Below are 21359 nucleotides of genomic sequence, written 5' to 3' on the forward strand. Positions count from 1 at the left end.
AGGCAGGTGGATCAACTGAGGTCGGGAGTTTGAGACCAGCCTGACCAATATGGAGAAACCCCATCTCTACTAAAAATGCAAAATTAGCTGGGCGTGGCGGCACATGCTGTAATCCTAGCTATTTGGGAGGCTGAGGTAGGAGAATCGCTTGAACCCAGGAGGCGGAGGTTGCAGTGAGCTGAGATGGGGCCCCTGCACTCCAGCCTGGGCAACAAAAGCGAAACTCTGTCACATAAATTAAAAAATAAACCAAATAAATTCAGATGGTAAGGGATATTTTAATCTCCTTGGTTAACATTTCCATATTACATCTCTTTCTCATTTCTTTGTCATGTCTATCAGTTATAAGGTTGAGCTTTGTCATTTGCTTTCAAAGTTAATGCAAGTTCACACAATTAAGTGTTTGGATTCACTGATAGAGTTTGTCTTCAATGTAATTAATTTTCCTGCTGTGTACTTTTTTTTTTTTTTAAGTTGTGTGTTTAGCAGGATGCGGCAGCCTTTGAAAAGCCTTAAAAGATTCTCGTTTCTCATTCTATCGCCTTATATACTGCTTTCGTTGTTATGCCTGTTTGCTTTCTTGCATTTTGGCTGTTTTGTTTTTCGCTTTGCTTTATCGTAAGTGGTCTTTTTCAGGCTGCTTCTGCTTTGCTCTATTCGCTGTGGTAATATTTTCTGATGATTTTAAAGTGATCCTATCTTCTTTAATGACCAGATGAAAACTTGGAAGGCAATGCCTGTCATACTTGCAAATAATACCAAGTTGCCCAGATAGCTTATTTTCTGGCAACACACTCAGGTTTTACAAAGGGAAGCTAAACGTTGGTGGTGGGTTTTAATGTGCTATTCATTATTCTCAGGCAAATCAGGTATTCATTCCACTTAATTCTCAAAATAACTGTGATTTTGGTATTATCTCCTTTGTTGAGATAGGAGAATTAAGGTTCCAAGAGGATCACCTAGCCAGTACCAGACTGGGTTATTTATTTAGGTTGAAAGCCGTGTTGAAAGTTCTCATCAGGGAAGAATACACCAAAACCAACACAGATGAACTGAATAGGGATTAGTGTACAATTCTACCCTTACATTAAAAGAATGAACAAAGTGGACTCCTAGAGTGTTAAACCAATGGGGACAGGTTGGCCCCACACTCACCAAAATAACAGTGGGAACGTCTGAGCCGAATAAGCAACCACATAATAAGATGAACATTGGAGATAATTAAGAAAGAGAAAAGAAATGGGACCTCCCTCCTGGGTGATACTAATTCATTAATTGGCATTCTTGAAATCCATGTTTTCAGCCTGTTTCCAATCTGGCTTATTCACAGGGATGTTGCCTAGTTAAGGGTCTTAAAATCAAGATGTGTTATATCCACAGTTTTTTTCCAACAATAATTTGATAACCTTATCTAAAAATGAAATGAGATGAGTGTGGTGTGATTCTTTTTAGAGAAGCTGTCCCCTGAAGGCTACTAAGTTCTGTTCTAAGTGCCTATTAATCATCTGTTTCATTATCAGTTTAAGAATTTTCAGAGATCAATGACAACCTTATTCCCAGATTCTATTTTTTTTTTTTTTTTTTTTTTTGAAGAAACAGGGTCTGGTTATGTTCCCAGGCTGGTCTCAGACTCCTGGACTCAAGCAATCCAGCCTCCCCAAGTAGCTGGGATTACAGGTGCACACTACTGCACCCAGCTTATTTCCAGAGTCTAAAGCCCGTGCTTTTTTGTTCTTAAAATTTTGAGACACACTTTAAAAAGAAACCTCCAGTGTCCTCAGCTCTACTGCTTAGCTGTTGTTTGATTGTATTTTACCACATTGTTACCCAGTGGAATACTTCTGTGATGAGGGTTTTGGTATTTTTCAAAATAATCCCCTCTGAACAGAGTCTGTCCCTGGCAATCCTATAAAAAATGGCATAACTTGATCAGATTAATTTACTTGTTTGCAGTCTCTCTCAATAGAAGATAAGCTCCATGAGGGCAGGTCCTTCATCTGTTCCACATATCCCCATACTCTTAACATCCGGAGCAGTGCCTGAGTCATGGTAGGACCTCCATGAATGTTCGCTGGATGGATGAATTCCATCTTGGGCTTCTGAGACTATTACAATAGTGGTTCTCAAACCTTTCTTTAATTCTTGAATACATGTTTGTTTGTTACGAGCTTCCCCCCACCATGGCAAACCAATTACATCTCAGTATATAATAGAATTCTGAAATGCAGTGATCTTCCTGGAGATTGGGGGATTATAGTTTGTGAAAAGCCTTATAACTGGTTTTGCTAGTTCCCTTCTCCTGTTGGCAGTTTCTGTATCAGAATTGGTTTTTAATAAGTAGTGAACTGAAGTCTGTACCTCCATCCTGGAGACTCGTGCAAAGAAGTCCTAATTCTTCTTTCTCATGAAAACTCCTCAGCGGAGAACACTTGTTAGAGTCTGCACGTCTTCTCACCACCTCCCCTATCCTTTATCTTTTCATCTCTAGGAAAATATCCCTGGATCCTTTATCCATTCCTCTTGAGCATCCTTGTTGCTCTCATGGGAACATTATCCAGTTTCTCTACCTACGTCTCAAATTGTGGTTGTTTATGTTAGCAGAAAGGGGAAGAGGGAGGGGGTCGAGGTCAAGAGGTGACCCATGGCCACATGCCTGGGTCTGAGGTGGGGCAGATGAAGCTTCCTTGCTCAGGTCACAATGCTCATATCACCTTTAACATAACCTTGTTACTTGTGTGAACACACTCCTTATTTCCTCAGGGATTAGTTTCAGGAAGGGACTATTATCATCGTTGCTTTAAAATTAAACTATAAACAAAATTCCTTCCATAGTTAGCTTGGCCTATGTGCCGTGCCGAGATAAGCAGAGGCCATTAACCTACAAGATGTCACCACGGGCATGGGGCAGGGTGCGGGGAGCAGAATGGAGCCACTCATGTTCGGCCTCCTTTTGTCTGTTGTAATTTCCCCATTTTCAAAGCCAGTGATGTTGCATGTCTCTCACCTTTCTTCTGTTTTCTCTCTTTCTCTCATCACAACCAGAAAAGGGTCTCTGCTTTTAAGGACCCAGGTCATTAGACAGAACCTACCTGGATAATCCAGGCTGAACTCTCCTACTTCCGGGTCCTTAATCTAATCACACCTACAAAGTTGCTTTGTTACATAAGGTAACATATTACAGGTTCCAGGGATTAGGATGTGGACCTGTTAGACTTGGAGGAGCAAGATTGATTTTAGACCCTCATCACTGGTGGCACTGGATTTCTGATGTAGCCCTTCCTTGTCCAGGACTGGGCAGGCAGGTGTGAATCTGTATAAGGAAGGCCTCAAATTACTGTTCCTGGGCTCACCCAGGTACGTAGCAGATTTGTACCACCCAGGTACACAGCCTGCATAGCAGGTTTGCTGTCTATAGCCATTTTCACCTTTTCTCTTTTCAGGAGGATTTGCAATTTTATGGTGATTGCTTTCTTTTTAGAGCCTCCCATGCAGTTTAAATCTACTTTCAGAACTGGAGAGCACATCACATTTTGGTCAATAGCCTAGCCATACAATTGAGTAACCCTTAACTTACCGATGCTCATTGTTTGCATTGTTTCATTTTCCGTGAAAGTACTTTGAAAAGCCAAACAACTTAAAATACTACATAAAGTATGCATGCCTCTTAATATTGTTGGGATTCATCTCATTATTATTTCTATTACTCAAACCAGAAATCAGCTCCTCTTTCTAGATTGCAAACTAATAATAGCAGCAGAATAATAGTACTGTAGAGTAATAGCTACAGTTTGTTGATGCTGGCCAGGAGCCAGGCACTATTCCAGGTGGGTGATCCCGTTAGATCCTTGTAGACACGACAGCGATGGAATTGTTACTTCCATTTTTTATAGGGGAACTGAACTTGGGTGATGTTAAGTGATTTGCTCAAACTCACGCAGATCTAGGGTTTAAACTCTAGTTTGTTTGACTCCAAAGGGCTCCCTCTTCCTGAATGCAGATTCCAATTGTTAATGTTAGATGAGATGGCACCTTAGTGCCGGTATAGATTCCACCACTGGTCATTCCAGAGGTGTGTTTTGAAGCAGAAGCCTATTAGTACTTTGCCTAAACCCGAATAAACCTGGGCCCAGCCTTTAGTACCATACGGCCCCTCCCCGTGGGTTTAAGAAGCTTCTCTGTGTTTCAGCCACACACAGCACCTTGACTTGCATGAGCAGGGAGTTCCAGTGCGAGGATGGGGAGGCCTGCATTGTGCTCTCGGAGCGCTGCGACGGCTTCCTGGACTGCTCAGACGAGAGCGACGAGAAGGCCTGCAGTGGTGAGTGCCGGCCCGTGGGCTGGGCTGGGCTGGGCTGGGAGGCTCGCTTACCCCAGGGCCTCTCCCATGTAGATCTCCAGCTAGGACTCTTTTGAACTGTTCCTCAATCTGAGGATGAAACAGATTTGTGCCTAGTTTTGGAGCCCCAAGTGAGGTGAGCCTTGGCCAGAGTCTGATATAACGTGCAGCTGTCTCCTCCCTGTTAGTGAAAAGCTGGTCTTGGATTTTTTTTTTATGGACTCCCTACCTCATGTCCATACATCATGACTCTCACAGTCTCAATCAGCTGGTGGAATTAACTCTGTTCTTATCTCAGAAGACCCTAGGAGGGATTGTATAGGGAGGTTTCAACTACATTTTCTGAGATTTCTTTTCAGATAATGATTATGACCTCCTGATAATCTAGATCGCGGTAGTCCTCTGAAATCTAAGGATTTGTAAGATCTAACTTTTTTTTTTTTTTTCTGTATTTTCAGTAGAGATGGGGTTTAGCCATGTTGCCCAGGCTGGTCTCGAACTCCTGAGCTCAGGCAATCTGCCCGCCTCAGCCTCCCAAAGTGCTAGGATTACAGGCGTGAGCCACCAGGCCCGGCCAAGATGTAACTTTTTTTGACTTTTTCTCCTTTATCTCTCTAGATGAGTTGACTGTGTACAAAGTACAGAATCTTCAGTGGACAGCTGACTTCTCTGGGGATGTGACTTTGACCTGGATGCGGCCCAAAAAAATGCCCTCTGCTTCTTGTGTATATAACGTCTACTACAGGTGGGTCCCATCTTTGCCACGGGAGGTGAAAATGGTGTCTTCATTGTCCCAGGATGCTCTGAAAGCTCTCTAGTGGCGTGCACCATGTTCTTAACTGAGTCAGACATCTCAGCCCCCCATGCTGCTCCCGTGTGACAATATCTTTATTTTTTTGGGCCAGGGTGGTTGGAGAGAGCATATGGAAGACTCTGGAGACCCACAGCAATAAGACAAACACTGTATTAAAAGTCTTGAAACCAGATACTACGTATCAGGTTAAAGTACAAGTTCAGTGTCTCAGCAAGGCACACAACACCAATGACTTTGTGACCCTGAGGACCCCGGAGGGATGTAAGTGTTTCCGTTAATTTTTATGGCATGTGTGAGACCTCAGGTGGGGTTTTGTGAGCGTCTTTCCGAGTATTCTCAGGAATGTGGGAACACACGTGTGCCTCACATGTACCGAAGTATTGTGGCTAAGCTTTATAGTCTTGCGAGAGTTGTCAAACAGCTCTTCTCCTTACTGCGTCAGAGACTGTTCTTGTACCTTAAGTTAATTTAAGATTCTCTACACCATTGTCCTCTTGCATTTTTTGTCTAGTTTCTACCTCTACCTTCCTTCTCTAGATATTTCCTAGTACTTGGTACTTGGGAGGTCATCCTCATTAAAATATGAGGCATATCAGCAATTTTGTGGCTAAGTTTTTTTTTCTTTTTGGAGACAAGGTCTCACTCTGGCACCCAGACTGGAGTGCTGTGGAGGCGCAATCACTGCTCATCACCTCAGTCTCCCCAGGCACAGGTGCTTCTCCCGCCTCAGCCTCTCGCATAGACTATAGGTGTGTGCCACCATGCTCAGCTAACTTTTTATATTTTTGCAGAGATGGGGTTTTGCCATGTTACCCAGGCTGGTCTTGAACTACTGAGCTCAGGCAATCCACCTGCTTCAGCCTCCCAAAATGTTGGGATTACAGATGTTAGCCACTGTGCCTGGCTTTGTGGCTAAGTTTTTAAGAAATCTACCAAATTTATGTGTCTAAGAGAGTTCCTCACCTCCTCCCTACTTCAAAGTAGTTGACATGAGCAACTGTCTGCTTGAATGTCATCTTTTTCCATTGCCTAAAGTATCTTGAATATGCTAGCACTAAACTCATTAAGGAGCCTGCTTTGAAGATGATCACATTCATTTGGATATAGAAATTCTGTGATGTTACAAAATTAGTCTTATTTTTTGGTAGTCATGCCCACAGTACTCTGTTTTTGTTGTACAAGAAGCAGAGGCAGCAGGTGCTGTCATTGACAATTAAGATCTGAGCATTGAATTCATAGGGTCAGTGGTGACTCAGCCTGCCCAAGTGATTCTATTATACAGGCCTTATGAGCCACAAATTTACCACACACTCAACTAAGCCATGATGTGACATGTGGACGGCACACCTTGCTTTTTGGAAGAAGAGGAAAAGTGTCTTGTCAGTGTGAAGACCAAGCTAGCAGCCTTTCTAGTGGATAGTCTCAGTGCCGGCTGTGGAGTCTTTCTTGTCCTTGTTCTAAGCCCAGGAAAATTCCTCTGGTTGGCCGCTAGGCAGATGGGTTTTAACCTTGAGTTGACTCTTCTTCTAGTGCCAGATGCCCCTCGAAATCTCCAGCTGTCACTCCCCAGGGAAGCAGAAGGTGTGATTGTAGGCCACTGGGCTCCTCCCATCCACACCCATGGCCTCATCCGTGAGTACATTGTAAGTATCTTCAAGGAGTTGGCCGTATGTGTGTTGGGGGGGCTAGGAGATTTCTGGGTGTTCTGTATGAGTAGGGGTTGATTTGGTATAGCTTTGTAGGTGATGACCCATCTGTCAGAACATTCTGCTCCTCACCTTCTTTTCTCTCCTCCCGCCTCCTTGCAAGGTATTAGGATGCCCTGGACCGTTGGTTCCCTTTCCTCACATTTTTTTTTCTTCTCATTTTAGGTAGAGTACAGCAGGAGTGGTTCCAAGATGTGGGCCTCCCAGAGGGCTGCTAGTAACTTTACAGAAATCAACAACTTACTGGTCAACACTCTATACACCGTCAGAGTGAGTGTCGCCGTCCATTCCAGCCATCCACGCAGTCTTAGAACTGAGCGAAATTGCTGCTATTTTGTGAGAACTCTCTACTCACCTTTATGAGATGCGTATTACTCATCTGCAAAATACCCAACTTCTTGTCCTGGGACGGGGGAGCTCAGAGTTTCTTTCAGTCTGTTAAATGGACGCCACAGAGAGCTTGACGTCAGAGTTTCTGTCGATAACGGGGCGTTTATGGGAATGCAGCTTCCCTGCTTTTAACTCCGAAATTCTGCTAGCTTTCCAGCTCCTGTACTTTTGCACTCAGCTCTTCTCTGCTTATCTTTAGCTGCAGGATGATGCAGAGCTATGATAAGTAGTCTTTCGACACTGATTTTGTGAGGTTCTTATGAAATATATTTTTAGTATTTTTTGGCAGAAAGAGATAGATTTTGTGTAAAGCATGTTTGCTAAGACCATTAAGTGTACACATTTGTGACTCTCACACTGATCATTTTGTCAGCACCCTTTTTATATATGTGTCTATTTTTGAACCCCCTCCCCCATACACCTGCCCTTTAGAAGAACCTTGATATTTGTCGATCAATAGACATTTCCTGATCTCAGGACTGTCATAATGCCCTTTACCCAAGCTCCTTCCCTCGGGTATTTTGCCGTCTTATTTCAGATGCTGGCGCCTCTGAATATTCTGGATCACTCTGTATAAAATTTTTCCACCCTCACTGCCAAAATCTCAGCCCTTTAACTCATTCAGTATTCTTGCTGTGTGGTGTATTGCCTTCATGTCATACTAATTCCCCCTCTGATTTGAAAAGGTGGCTGCGGTGACTAGTCGTGGAATAGGAAACTGGAGCGATTCTAAATGCATTACCACCATAAAAGGAAAAGGTAAATGATCCCAGCCTTTGCAGATTTAGAGAAAATATTATAGAAACCCTTTCAAATGACTTTCAGTATGACTAGAAAATGGAAAAGCGTAGGTCAGAAAAACATCACACAAATTCCTTCTCCCCAACACATGCACATTTCTGGGTGTCTCTGTAGTGCTTTAGATACAAAGTCTTTTTGGGGTGACTGAGTGTGTTTTTCCTCCTAGAACTGAGCATTTCTTCTAATGCAGACATACAAAGGGATTTCCAAAGGCCATCGTGCCCAGCCCTTTGTGAGTAGTCACAATATCTAAAATAGAAGGAGTCCTTCCTTCTCGCCAAAGCCGAAGATGATTTTGTGCATGTTCATTTATGGTGTTTTAAAGAAAGCACCATGCTGAGTCTTGTTATTCTCCCAGTGGCACTGGCACACTGTGTGTAGGTGGTTTTTTATCTTGTACTAGAGCTGATATTAGTAATAACTGATGGCTTGCCAAGGGCAGGACACTCTAGAGTGTTCACTGCTTTGCGTACATCAGCTCATTGATGGTCAGAACAACTACAAAAAAATATTAGCAACTTGAATGAGGTTATGTCACTTGCCCCAGGACACACAATCAGTAAGTGACAGAGCTGGCACTGGAACCTGATCTGCCTGACTCCAAAGCCTGTGCTCTTAACCACTGTGCTCCACGCTTCTCTCTGGGCTGAGACACATGCGGCCTACTGGACCACCCTGCTTGCCGGGGGTGGCGGGCTCAGCATCTTGCACGAGTGCCTCATGAGGGCAGAGATCTGGTCTGTTTTTCTCTACTCTATCACGGGCATCTAGTAGAGACTAAGGAAATGATTGATGAATGAGTGAGTCGAACCAGTTAAATGAAGGGTTCTGGCATATCTTGGGGAATGGACTACAACTCATTTTCCAGAGTGGTTTTCCGGACCTTCGCCTTGGCACTGGGGACTTGCATTTCTGGATTTCCAGGTATTAAAACCGGGTGGACACTGTGGCATGCAACAGGACTGGAAGATTTTACTTTAACCTAAGCCTGTGAGGAATAGGCTCTGGGTCATGGAGAGTCACTATCTGGTCCCCTGTAAAATCTAGAGCCTTTGCGATCAGGGCCCAAGGCGGTCAAACATAGTGTCACCAGATGGTCTTCGGAGCTGAATGCTTGCAGGTCTTCGAGAAAGCCTGCTGAATTCACACTCTCCTAGAGTTTTTATTGTTTTATGACTTCTCTCTACAAAGTCTGTTTCAAAACACTGACCACACGTACCAAGAAAAAAGGATGTTGGAAGATCAACCAAAAACATGTACCTTGAATTCCAAAGGCACAAGTCACAACCGCATTTGCAAATCTCAGTGGGTGGTTGCTTCTCTTTAACTTATTTTCTGTGATTTTGATGAATCTCAGCTCCTTGCGTATATTTGGGCTAGGATTTATACAGAAGGCAGCTGTGTGCCACATCCAAAAGGTGTTTGTTGTAAAATATCTGTGACCTGGTATCATAATAATATTTTAAGATGAAGGACAAAGACAGCAGAGGCATCAGCCAGACGTGCCAGGTTAATTGGTGAACGTCGTGGATTAGTAATGACAATGAGAAAAGCCACCATTCCCTGAGCACTTCTTATACACTAGCACCGTGCTATTGTTGCTCATGAATTGGTCTCTTATTAATCCTTACGAATCCTATGAGATAAGTATCCTTATCCTCATTGTGTAGCTGAGGAAACTGGGGTTTGGAGTGGATTGTGACTTGTCTGTGGCTGCCATGATTATAATTCAAGTCAGCTTTACCATATGCAGCATCCATAGTGTTTTGTTCTGTGTTGGCCGCCTGAAGCTTCCAATTTCCTTTCTTCTTCCAGTTGTTGAATTTTCCTGAAGTCAAGTTTTATTACGTGATTGATCATCTGGACAGACCTCTTCAGACTTTGACACGTCTCTTTTGCCACCAAATCTTATCTGCTCCTTTGAGTCTCTCTTGCCCAGTCTATAGAAGGGGCATATATGCGGAGAGTCTAATATGCAAGTTGTCATTTAAATAATATTTTCTGATAATATTGATCCGTTGAGCTCTTTTAGATCATGCTGGGCCAAGCACTGTCAGCCTTCTGGTGGCAAGGCCTTCCAGAGGACGAGCATGGCGCTCATTGGCTGAAGTGAGAGCGGTCTTTTCCTTGGCCACTTCTCCTTGCCCCATCAACTCGCAGCTTGAGCTCCGGTCTTTTTGAGAGCGCCAGTTGGTTTCTAGTTGTTTAATTGGCCGTATGTGAGGTTATATTAGAAAGGAAGAGAAAGAGAGGATCAGTTGAGTGCTAGGCACCATACATACATTATTTTAGTTAACCTTCCCAGCTCTGTGAAATGCGGATAACATCTCTAGGCTCCAGGAAGATCAGTAACTTGCGCAGGTTACACAGCTACCAGAACAGGAATTCGTATCTGTCCTCCTCACTCGGGTTTGCCAGATTCCAGAGGCCACATTCTTTCCATTTTGCTACACGTACATCTACCATTTATGATTTACCCCACTGTCAGCCTTCCGAAAGGACTTGAGATTGGTGGGACTTCGTTAGTGCCAAGTGAGACGCCACTCGCAGTGAATGATCCCTGTGCCTTTAAGAACGAGGCTGAAGCTGGGCTGTTTTGGGACCTTTACAAAATGGAACTTTTCTGCCTGACCTAATTGCCAGGATAGCTGACTGAGCCAAGATAGTTTTGTGTTCACCAAGCAACTGTGGACCAACCTTAGCTTCGGGAAAACAGTGGTAAAAAAGATAGATGAGGAACACTGCCAAAGAAATACCCTTTCTTCCCCGACTGAAAGATGGCTTTGTCCGTTGAGTTGAAAACTGTTAAGTCCTGCCTTCCTCGCTTTTCATCACGTGGCTTCTGTTTTTGAATTCCTTTTTGTTTTCAGTGATCCCACGACCAGATATCCACATTGACAGCTATGGGGAAAATTATCTAAGCTTCACCCTGACCATGGAGAGTGATATCAAGGTAATGTGGGAATTTCAAACCAGCAGCTGGATGGGGCTTTATTTTGTATGGGAACTGAAAGGACATAGCACAGTAAGGCTGACAAAACAAAAACAAAAACAAAAACAAAACGAACGGCTAGATCTAGTGAAGCTAAAATACCAGAACTAGGTGGTTCCTTCCCCCCATGAAGAATAACTTGAATCTTCGCATGTAATTATTCTGCCTCAGCCTGGTGCCTTTTTTTCCTTAACCATATAATTAAATGGCTCACAGCAACAGTGCAAATAAAGAGTTGGTGTTAACAGAATATGTATGCCCTGTAATTTTCAGCTTTATTGGATTTCCTGGTGCTAAGCGCTAATGCTGAGGCACTCACAGTGGAAGAACAACCTTCTTGTGGGAGAGTTGGATACCTTGGAAACATATTCACTTTCCATCCACCTAAGATCTTCCTCTTCCAGCACCGCCCTCGCTTCTATTGGCCCTCTGCGTAGCCGACTTCGCCATTGTTATCTGTGCCCATGTGGTTCCTCAAGCTGAGATCCACTTTCCATAGTGTTCCTTCTTATCTGTCCCTCCTCACAGCCTCTCCATCGACGAAGCTGTGTTGGGACAAGCAGCCTTCAGAGTCCTTGTGCCATTTACTTAACTACCATTTAGTGTCATGCCCTTAGCTTCAGAATGGGTTGATATAAGAAATGGTCTTGGCCGGGTGTGGTAGCTCACGCCTGTAATCCCAGCACTTTGGGAGGCTGAGGCAGATGGATCACCTGAGGTTGGGAGTTTGAGACCAGCCTGGCCAACATGGTGAAACCCGTCTCTACTAAAAATACAAAAATTAGCCAGGTGTGGTGGTGCATGCCTGTAATCCCAGCTACTGGAGGCTGGGGCAGGAGAATTGCTTGAACCTGGGAAATGGAGGCTGCAGTGAGTCAAGATCATGCCACTGCAGTCCAGCTTGGGCAACAGAGTGAGACTCTGTCTCAAAAAAAAAAAAAAAAAAAAGAAGAAAAGAAAAAGAAATGGCCTTATGTGGTTCTTGTCTTGTAATCTTTGATCTTGAAAATATTTTTGTTTGTTCGTTGTCCCATATTTAAAGATCTTTAGATCAAATCCTTTTATGAGCTCAGGACTTGGAAAAGGTAATCTTTCCTGATGGGTGGATGTATTTTTGGTAGTTAGACAATGAGATCTAACCAGCCTGTTTTGGGTGGATTGGCCTCATGGCCTTGACTGCAAGGACTTACCTTAATTTCCATAGCCTAATTATCTTTCCAGTGTTTCCTCTTTCTACCTTTGTTAATTGTTTATTATTCTTTTATTCTTCATTCATTTTTTTGTTGCATCGAATTTATAAATTAAACATGGTCTGCTATTTGTTTTTAGAAGTAGGTGGAGTATAACTAAATATTAGCTGATGGTAGCACAAATAGAACCTGTTTAAAGATTTTAAAAAACAACCTGTTCAGTGTAAGAAGCGAGATACCCAAGGAAACAGCAGAAAAGAGGTGTATTTTTAATCCTGCCTTTTGTGTGTGGTGTGCCGCATGACTAGCTGTTCATCTGACGTGCTTCTTCGTTCTTGGCAGGTGAATGGCTATGTGGTGAACCTTTTCTGGGCGTTTGATACCCACAAGCAAGAGAGGAGAACTCTGAACTTCCGAGGAAGCATATTATCACACAAAGGTAACACGTTGGTGCTGGTCGGTGTGTGAGCAGGAAGGAGTAAGGCTGGACCGACGCCTTCCCGCCATAGAGCTTGATTGGGGGTGCCAGGGAACGGGGGGTATTCTCTGGAAGCTGTTCTGCGTTGACAGGTTCTCGTGCATTGAGGATCCTGTAAGTCTGCTGCTGATCCTAGGCAGAGGGCTTCCCTCGGTGGCCCCTCGAGCCCTCCTCCAACCTCATGACCCTTAGTGGAAGTTGGGGGCCATAAGGAGGAAAATTGGACAGAGGCAAGACTAATTCTCTGCAGATGAGTTTTGATTTCCAAAATAAAGAGTTCTTAGATGTAGACAGTTTCCTGTCTCTCTTTTCTATTCCGTTGCTAATGAGAGACAGCAGAAGGCCTTATGCATAACTGGCGTTCAGTAAATATACGTTGCCTGGAGAAATGAACAAAAAGTAAAGGAGGAGTGGTCCAGTCCTTGTTACATATGTACCAGCAGCAGGTCTCAGCTACAGTTCCTCTATCTAAACACGTGCTACAGGACGGATTTTAATTTATTTCTAAGTGGCAAAAGCTGACTGTGATTGTTGAGAATGACTTGGGAGCTTCTTCCTGTCTCCATCTTCTAGTCGTGAAGTACTTTCAGTCATGTTTTTATTTAGTCCTTGTCATAGCCTTATAAAATAGAGACTACAAATGTTCTATTGTTACTTTTTTTTTTTTAACTGAAAGTCTACAAGGTACCCGAGGAGGTTGTTATTGGTACTCTTGCACATGGAGCACCTACCATGTGCAGGCATTTACATAGGCATTCTATGCATATTATTTACATAACCCCAAGTATAATTCCATGAGATATGGGCGCTTTACAGAGGCAAAACTGAAGTTGAAAGAATAAATCATACTCTCAGATGGTGGCAGAGCCAGGACTGGAACCCACATCTTTCTAACTCCAAAGCCTATGATCTCATGGCCTCAGTGTTGCCCCAGTAGAAACTGGCAGAGTCAGGAGCAGAAGTCTTAACTAGCTGTTGTCTGAAATCTATTAGGGCTAGTGCCATGCTAGGCATTATGCCAAGCACTTTATAAGCATTTTCTTTTTTTTCTCCCTGTAAGCCAGCAGCTGCTGTAAGTGCTGTTATTTTTTTCTCCATCTCACCAACAAGGAAATAGAGAGTTTAAATACTTTATCCAAGGTTATACAACCACAAAGTATAGAGTCAGGCCTTAAACCCCAGTCCTTCTGATTCCAAAGGCTATCCTGTTAGTGTAGCCTCCCCCTTCTCACTTTTCTTTTAGTTTTATTTATTTATTTATTTATTTATTTGAGATGGAGTGTCGCTCTGCCGCCCAGGCTGGAGTGCAGTGGCGCGATCTCGGCTCACTGCAAGCTCCACCTCCCAGGTTCACACCATTCTCCTGCCTCAGCCTCCTGAGTAACTGGGACTGCAGGCACCCGCCACCATGCCCAGCTAATTTTTTGTATTTTTAGTACAGATGGGGTTTCACCGTGTTAGCCAGGATGGTCTCGATCTCCTGACCTCATGATCCACCTGCCTCAGCCTCCCAAAGTTTTGGGATTACAGGCGTGAGCCACCGCGCCCGGCTTCTTTTAGTTTTAATAGCCTTTCCTCTGATTAGAAAGGGGATACATATTTGTTTCAGAAAATTGAGAGCACAAAAAGAGTGTAATGAAAATTAAAGTTGCCTGTAATTTCACTTTTACATTTCAGATGTATTCTAATATATTTTTCCATGGATTGATCTCTATGTCTTTTTTATAAAATCAGAATAATGCCATATATAGTATTATATCCCGCCCTTTTCACTTAACATACAATTGTGAGAATTTTCCAGTGTCATCAAATATTTTTGAAACAACTTTTAGTGCCTGCACAGTAGTTCATGGAACGCACATTATTTAATTATTATCCTGTTACTGGACAATTAAATTACATTCAGTTTTTTCCTATTGTAACACTGTGATGCGAATCCTTATTATACACACGTTCGAGTCTTTCTCTGACTTCATAGGATAACTGGATTGAAGGCTATGATTTTCAAGGTTCTTGTTATACAAGGCCAGATGGCTTCCAGGAGCATCATACCAACCCATATCCGTGGATGGGCAGCTTTAAGGAAATTACCCAGTGCCTGTGCAGTGTGTTATGTACGGTCGTCATCAGTGCATAAACGTTGAATGAATTTGTCATCTAATGACAGTCCTACAGTACATGGGACTCATTTAAATTGAGAGATGACTATTTTTTTAAGAAGTGTGTATACCAAGACACATTCTTGACTCACACCCCCAGCTTCCTCCTGGAATCTCCTTTTCCTGTTTTCACAGTTGGCAATCTGACAGCTCATACGTCCTATGAGATTTCTGCCTGGGCCAAGACTGACTTGGGGGATAGCCCTCTGGCATTTGAGCATGTCATGACCAGAGGGGTTCGCCCACCTGCACCTAGCCTCAAGGCCAAAGCCATCAACCAGACTGCAGTGGAATGTACCTGGACCGGCCCCCGGAATGTGGTAAGTCAGCCAGAATGACCATCACAGAGTGAGTGTGGACTGTCTCCTAATGCTGCGCCACCACACAACTCTAGCGCTTTTCTGTCTTTTGCAAATGTTCCAGTGTCCCTGCTGCACTTGGATATAGGCCTTTCTTTTTCCTTTGTTTTCGTATGTGCATTATGATTCACTGTGATCAGATCTGTGCTCCTTTTTCAGTCTAGTGTTTCACTTTCCACTCCTCCCCAGTGTGTCCCCTTTGCTTTTAGGTCAACCGTCCCGAGGCTGTTGGCACGTTCATCCCCCTCTTGCCTCTCTGTACTTGGCTTATGCCCTTTCTCCTCCTTGGAGTCCTTTCCTCCTCCTGCTATGCAAGAAAATCCTCCCTTCTATAATTGATCTCTTTCCCTATGAACTCCTACTATATTTATAGTTGGTTCCATATAGCATGATATTTCATTAAATACCGCCTTACCCTATTTGATCATTTCTGTCTGTTACTCTTATCTTCCTAACTAGTTTGTAATTTCCTTGAAGGGAAGGATTGTTTTCTGGATTTTCTCAATGGAAAAGCATATAGAAGTAAATTTATAATCAGGAATTAGTAAATCCTTAGTGATGAGTGGAGGAACTACCCACGTCTGGTCTTCTGAGGATATCTTCAGTGTGCATTTGGCACAGGGCTGATTTATAAGGAAATAACCAAAGTTTGCAAGTAATCGTCTATAAAATCAGTGAAGAAGAAGGAAGGAGAAGTTAAGGTTTACTGAGCAGCCAGTATGTGCCAGGAACAATACAAAACCCGATAAACCCATGCTCCCCCTTATTCCTTTTATTGGTTCTGTGGGTAAATATTCCCATTTTGCCAGCGAGGAAACTAAGGCTCAGTGAGGCTGAGTAACTTGCTAGAGTTAAAACGCTCACAGGCAGTAGATTGAGTTTCAGTTCAGGTCTGGCTAATTTAACAGCCTCTGCTCTTTCGTATGTCCCAGCACCTGAAGCTGAGGCAGGGACAGTGATGAGAAGCCCTGACCCATCCCCGGAGCTCTCTTTTACCTGGAAGTTGAGTCTACTCACAAAGCACCCTTTCTTTCCATTTACATACCCGGCAGCACGTGACCACCTCATCACCCCCAACTATCTGTCCAGAGCAGGGCAATTGCACAGAACACTGCAGCCTGACTTGATTTAGGGTCTGTAAGTGTGCGTGAAGTTGGAGGAGCCTTCCTGCACCTCATCCCAGCTCATGCGCTGGTCACACTAAAGGTGGCTTTCAGAGATGAGAGTGCAAATGAGATCACCTGTAGGAAGCTCTCTGTTTCTGCCCCGCTTTAGTTCACTGAGGACCCTGACAGCTCTTACGGTTTTCCTGTCTACTGTGAGAAGTGCCATTGTCACTGTGCATGTGGGGAACCTCTCATCCCTTGGCTCCCATAGCTCTGTGGTCCCCTTTCCTCTCCAGAGACACCCCATCCAGGGCGGTCACCAGCTTGTCCTCGGTGATGTCATCCTACCTCTGTACTCTAAGCCCCCACTTGGCCTACTGCCACCTCATGTTTTGCAGCTCCATTTGCATTTGCTTTGGGACTCCTTTGAGTCCCTCAGCGCTTATCTTTCTTACATCCTCCCAGGCGATCACCGTCTTCAGGGTTTCCCTTCCTCTTTCTCTGTCTGTGCTCTCCCGTCTGTCTGTCCTTTTTCAGCTGTCAAAAAAAAAGAATCAAACTCTGTAAAATATATGAAAAGATTTATTCTGAGCCAAATATGAGTGACCACGGCCCGTGACACAGCCCTCAGGAGGTCCTGAGAACATGTGCCCAAGGTGGCCAGGATGCAGCTTGGTTTTATACATTTTAGGGAGGTGTGAGACTTTAATCGAATACATTTAGGAAATACACTGGTTTGATCCAGAAAGACAGGACAACTCAAAGTGGGCGTGAGGAAGGTGGGGTTCCAGGCTATAGGTAAATTTAAACATTTTCTGGTTGTCATCTGGTTGAGTTTGTCTGAAGACCTGAGATCAACAGAAAGGAAATGATCAGGTTAAGATAAAAGATTGTGGAGACCAAGGTTGTTTTGAAGACTTTCAGTGGCTGCCCTTAGGGGAAATAGATGACAAATGTTTCCTATGTAGATCTTTAAAAGGTGCAAGACTTTTAGTTAATGTCTTCAGGATTGGGAGGGCCTGGAAGAAAAAAATCTAGCTATGTGAATAGAGATTCTTTACAGATGTGAATTTTCCCCCACGAAGGACAGCTTTGCAGGGCCTTTTCAAGCTATGACAAAGAAACATGTTTTGGGGTAAAATATTTTGATTTTCTTCCTTGTCTCATGATGTTATGCCAGGGTCAGGTTGGAAAGTAAGTCCGATATATAGGATGAAATGAAACCCATCTAATGAGAATTTATGGTTTGTAGGGCATGACTCCCCAGACCCCTTAGAGAGGAATTTGGTCAATATTTTAAAAATCAGAGCTTAGTCCTCACAGCTGCTGAGCAGTGTTGGAGAAAGTCACCCTGTTGCCTGGGACTTGGAAATCCCTTTGTGGATGGATCCCTGCTCAGTTCCTGCTCATCCCATGGATCCTGCAGCTCCTACAGTTCTCTTCAAGCCCCTGTCTTACCTGTGCACATAACTCTTGGAGAAAATTCTCTTTGATTCTGCCTTACAGAGAAAGCTTCCTCAGCTCCCACCCTCCAGTAATAAACTCCCTCGGCTTCCACTTTCTGCCATAAGCTTCATCCCATTCCCACTTCCCTGCTTGAAACTCTCTCAGTTTCCAATGTTTACCAGCTAGGACTAAGCAGGGATGCATAGAGCAGAGGAAGTGACAGTAACAGTGGCTTTGAACAGTTTATTTCCTCTCGTAATTAAAAGAAGCTTAGAGTTGAGCAGTGCAGGGTTTCTGTCAGAGCAGCACGATTTGATCCGGCACCCGAGCCCTGGCATCTCCAGCCTGTGACATGCGTCTTCAAGCTTACCTCATGGTGCTGGGGCTGCAGTCATGATCTCTATTCCAGGCAGCCGGAGGGCAGGAAGAAGGGCTCCTCCCTCTGTTGTAATGAGTCCTCCTAAAGCTTTCCAGTGTGATACGTCTGCATCTCAATGGCTGGAAGCTCCTTGTGTAGCCTCTGCTAGGTTAGGGAGGTGCGCAGTGTAGACTTTTCTAGGCAGCAATTCTCAGTAAGTACCAGAGTTCTGAGGAAGAAAGGGAGGATGGGTCCCCGCTGGACAGCCAGCAGTGTCTGCCCTCCTTCCCTCCCTCCACACACTCGCTGGGGTGTTCATATCTACTCTGCAAGCTCCCATGACTTTCCTTCCCACTCAGCACATCTCCTTGGAGCCCACGTCCATGCTGCCAATGGTAGAATGACACCCCCTCTTTAATAGCTCCCCCGGTTCCCTGGCTCATCATGTGGGTTTCTGGTGTAGCATCTAACGCTCTATGTTTGCCACTTGTTATTTATAATTATGTATGTTTTTCTTCTCTGCCCGCCTCTTCTCCAGAATGAGCTCTTTGAGGACAGAGACCACATCATATTTATTTTTGTAGCTCTACATACAGTGCCTGGCCCAAGTGCCTTCTCTGTAAATGCTATAAATGTAATAAATGTAGAATGAAGACTTCTCTCTGAGCTCCTTTGAAGCAGTTCCAGGGTCTTAAATTGGGGATTTCAAGGAAATGAGGTCATTGGCCCATGAGCTGATGTCCTCTTCCATTCTCTGCTTTCAGGTGTATGGTATTTTCTATGCCACGTCCTTTCTTGACCTCTATCGCAACCCGAAGAGCTTGACTACTTCGCTCCACAATAAGACGGTCATTGTCAGTAAGGATGAGCAGTATTTGTTTCTGGTAAGTTTCCTGTACCATTTAAGTTTTTTAAGGGATGTCTTAAGTCCTGGGCTCTGGGCTCAACCCAGGACCTGGGGAGCTCGCATACCTGGACTCCAGGATCGATGTGTGTGACGAGAGGCAACTTCCTCTTCTTCATAAGCATCATCAGGTTCTTGCTTGAAATACGGAATGAACGACCACTGTCACCAACTGCAGCTCCATTATAGAGGATTGATAACTTGGCAGATGATCACAAGTATAGATAAATCAAAAACTTTTATCAGGTTCCAGTTCTAGGAATTTAGTCTACATACTTTTATGTGTGTGCTGAGATAGATGGAGAAAGATACTTGGTATGTTATTATTACTTATGATAGCAAAAGATGTGATGCAACCTAAATGTCTATGAAGAGAGGACTGGTTAAACATACTGTGATTTATTCATGCACTGGAGTACAGGGCAGCCATTCATAAGAAATATGACAACTCTAAATGTACTGATACGGAAAAGTCTCTAAGCTATCTTATGTGAAAGAAGCCAAGAGCAGAATATGTGTGCCACTGTCTCAGTTGTATAAAAAATATTTGCGGAAGATAGGCTACATATACACATGCTTATATGGGTAAGGATACATGTATATACATATCCGTGCTTATATATGCATAGGGCATTTCTGGAAGGAAGCACAAACACTCTTACCAGTGGTACCTCTTGGAAAATGATCTGGGGTAGGTGGGAAATTACTTTATATTTTATGTTGTTTTTTACTAACTGAATGTTAATTGTTGTCATTATTTTGTTGAAAAAATACGTTAATAAAGATTGCATAAGGCCATGATATATTTTTTTCCTGTGTGTGTGCTTGGGCTTTAGGTCCGGGTGGTGGTACCCTACCAGGGGCCATTGTCTGACTACGTTGTAGTGAAGATGATTCCAGACAGCCGCCTTCCGCCCCGTCACCTGCATGTGGTTCATACGGGCAAAACCTCTGTGGTCATCAAATGGGAATCACCGTATGACTCTCCTGACCAGGACTTGGTGAGTGGGCCGGGCTTCCAGGCCTCTGTGTTTATTCTTGGCATGGTTAGGGTAGGGTGGGATGGAAGGGGGTCCTCTAATGGGGCAAGAAACACAGGCCTGCTTTCTGGCACCCAGCAGAAGGTCTCTCCCATTTCTGTCTGGCCAAAGATGGGGTCCGTATAGGGACTTCTTCTTAACTGACACTTCTCCATTATTCCCAGCTCTTCTCTGCTGCTCACATTTCCTTCCCTGACCCTCTCACACAGGGATTAGCAAACAGAGGTCTGCAGGCCAAACACAGCCCATTGCCTATTTTTTTTTTAATAAAGTTTTATTGGAACCAAGTCATGCCCATTTGTATATGTATATTATATCTCACCACTTTTGTGCAATGATCAGCAGAGTCGTTGTGGTGGAGACTCTCTGGGCCTCAGCGCCTACAGTATTACTGTGTGTGGACCCTTACAGAAAGTTTGTGACCCCTCTTTGAAAGGAGCGTTGATCCTAAACAAAACAAAACAAAACAAAAATCGCCCATTTTTTCCTTGCTCTGGGCTGCTCTGCCCTCTGCCCTCTCTCCACTCCCCTTCATCCAGCAGTGGTTGGTTTAAAATGCTTGGTTGCTAATACTCCTCTCAACTCTCCACTTCTTTGTTGTGACTGAATTTCCTGTGCTTACTATATGCCCTGTTATTTTCCCTTGCACCCATATACCTAGAAGCAGCCTGGGAGAAAGTAAGTAGATCCTTGCCCTTTAGAGCCAGGATTGAACACTTTGGTTCATTCTCTCTCCACCAACAACATCCATGAACTATTGCAATGGTGAAGATATGGAAGTTGAGTACTGAGTTTGGATGTGCTTGCTTGTTCCAACCTACCTGCTGATGCCACGATAAATGTGGCCTTCCCTGGAGGGCTAAAAAAAATTTAATTGATAACTCTATGTGCAATTCTATGAGTGAATAGTTATTTTAAGATTGGACCTGGTCCTCCAAAGGCTTTCCAAAGAATGAAGTCAGAGTTTGGGACTCAAACTATGGTTGCTGTGGGTCACAGCTATTAATACACTGCATTGTCCACCATTGAACTACAAAGAGTGAAAAATGTCAGCCTTCTGATTATCATTCAGATGTTCTTTTTCGGTCCTAGTTGTATGCAATTGCAGTTAAAGATCTAATAAGAAAGACTGACAGGAGCTACAAAGTAAAATCCCGTAACAGTACTGTGGAATATACCCTTAACAAGTTGGAACCTGGTGGGAAATACCACATCATTGTCCAACTGGGGAACATGAGCAAAGATGCCAGCATCAAAATTACCACAGGTAAGCGGGAGAG

General features: G+C 43.8%; 1 protein-coding gene across 4 annotated transcripts in view; it reads left to right on the forward strand.

Moving 5' to 3' along the window:
- SORL1 (sortilin related receptor 1) overlaps positions 1-21359 on the forward strand; it is a 179878-nt gene that overhangs the window by 146086 nt on the left and 12433 nt on the right. For 3 of the 4 annotated variants that reach the window (XM_045370875.3, XM_045370879.3, XM_065529122.2), the window contains exons 33-44: positions 4187-4318; positions 4955-5081; positions 5242-5411; positions 6681-6793; positions 7022-7126; positions 7933-8005; positions 10918-11000; positions 12572-12668; positions 15002-15186; positions 18900-19019; positions 19876-20040; positions 21172-21346. In XM_045370875.3, the coding sequence (XP_045226810.2) occupies positions 4187-4318; positions 4955-5081; positions 5242-5411; positions 6681-6793; positions 7022-7126; positions 7933-8005; positions 10918-11000; positions 12572-12668; positions 15002-15186; positions 18900-19019; positions 19876-20040; positions 21172-21346 (1545 nt within the window). The remainder of the gene's footprint in view (positions 1-4186; positions 4319-4954; positions 5082-5241; positions 5412-6680; positions 6794-7021; positions 7127-7932; positions 8006-10917; positions 11001-12571; positions 12669-15001; positions 15187-18899; positions 19020-19875; positions 20041-21171; positions 21347-21359) is intronic. The other variant, XR_012423810.1, reaches the window with a different exon arrangement.

The sequence above is a fragment of the Macaca fascicularis genome, chromosome 14 (assembly GCF_037993035.2).
Source record: "Macaca fascicularis isolate 582-1 chromosome 14, T2T-MFA8v1.1".
Lineage (NCBI taxonomy): Eukaryota > Metazoa > Chordata > Mammalia > Primates > Cercopithecidae > Macaca > Macaca fascicularis.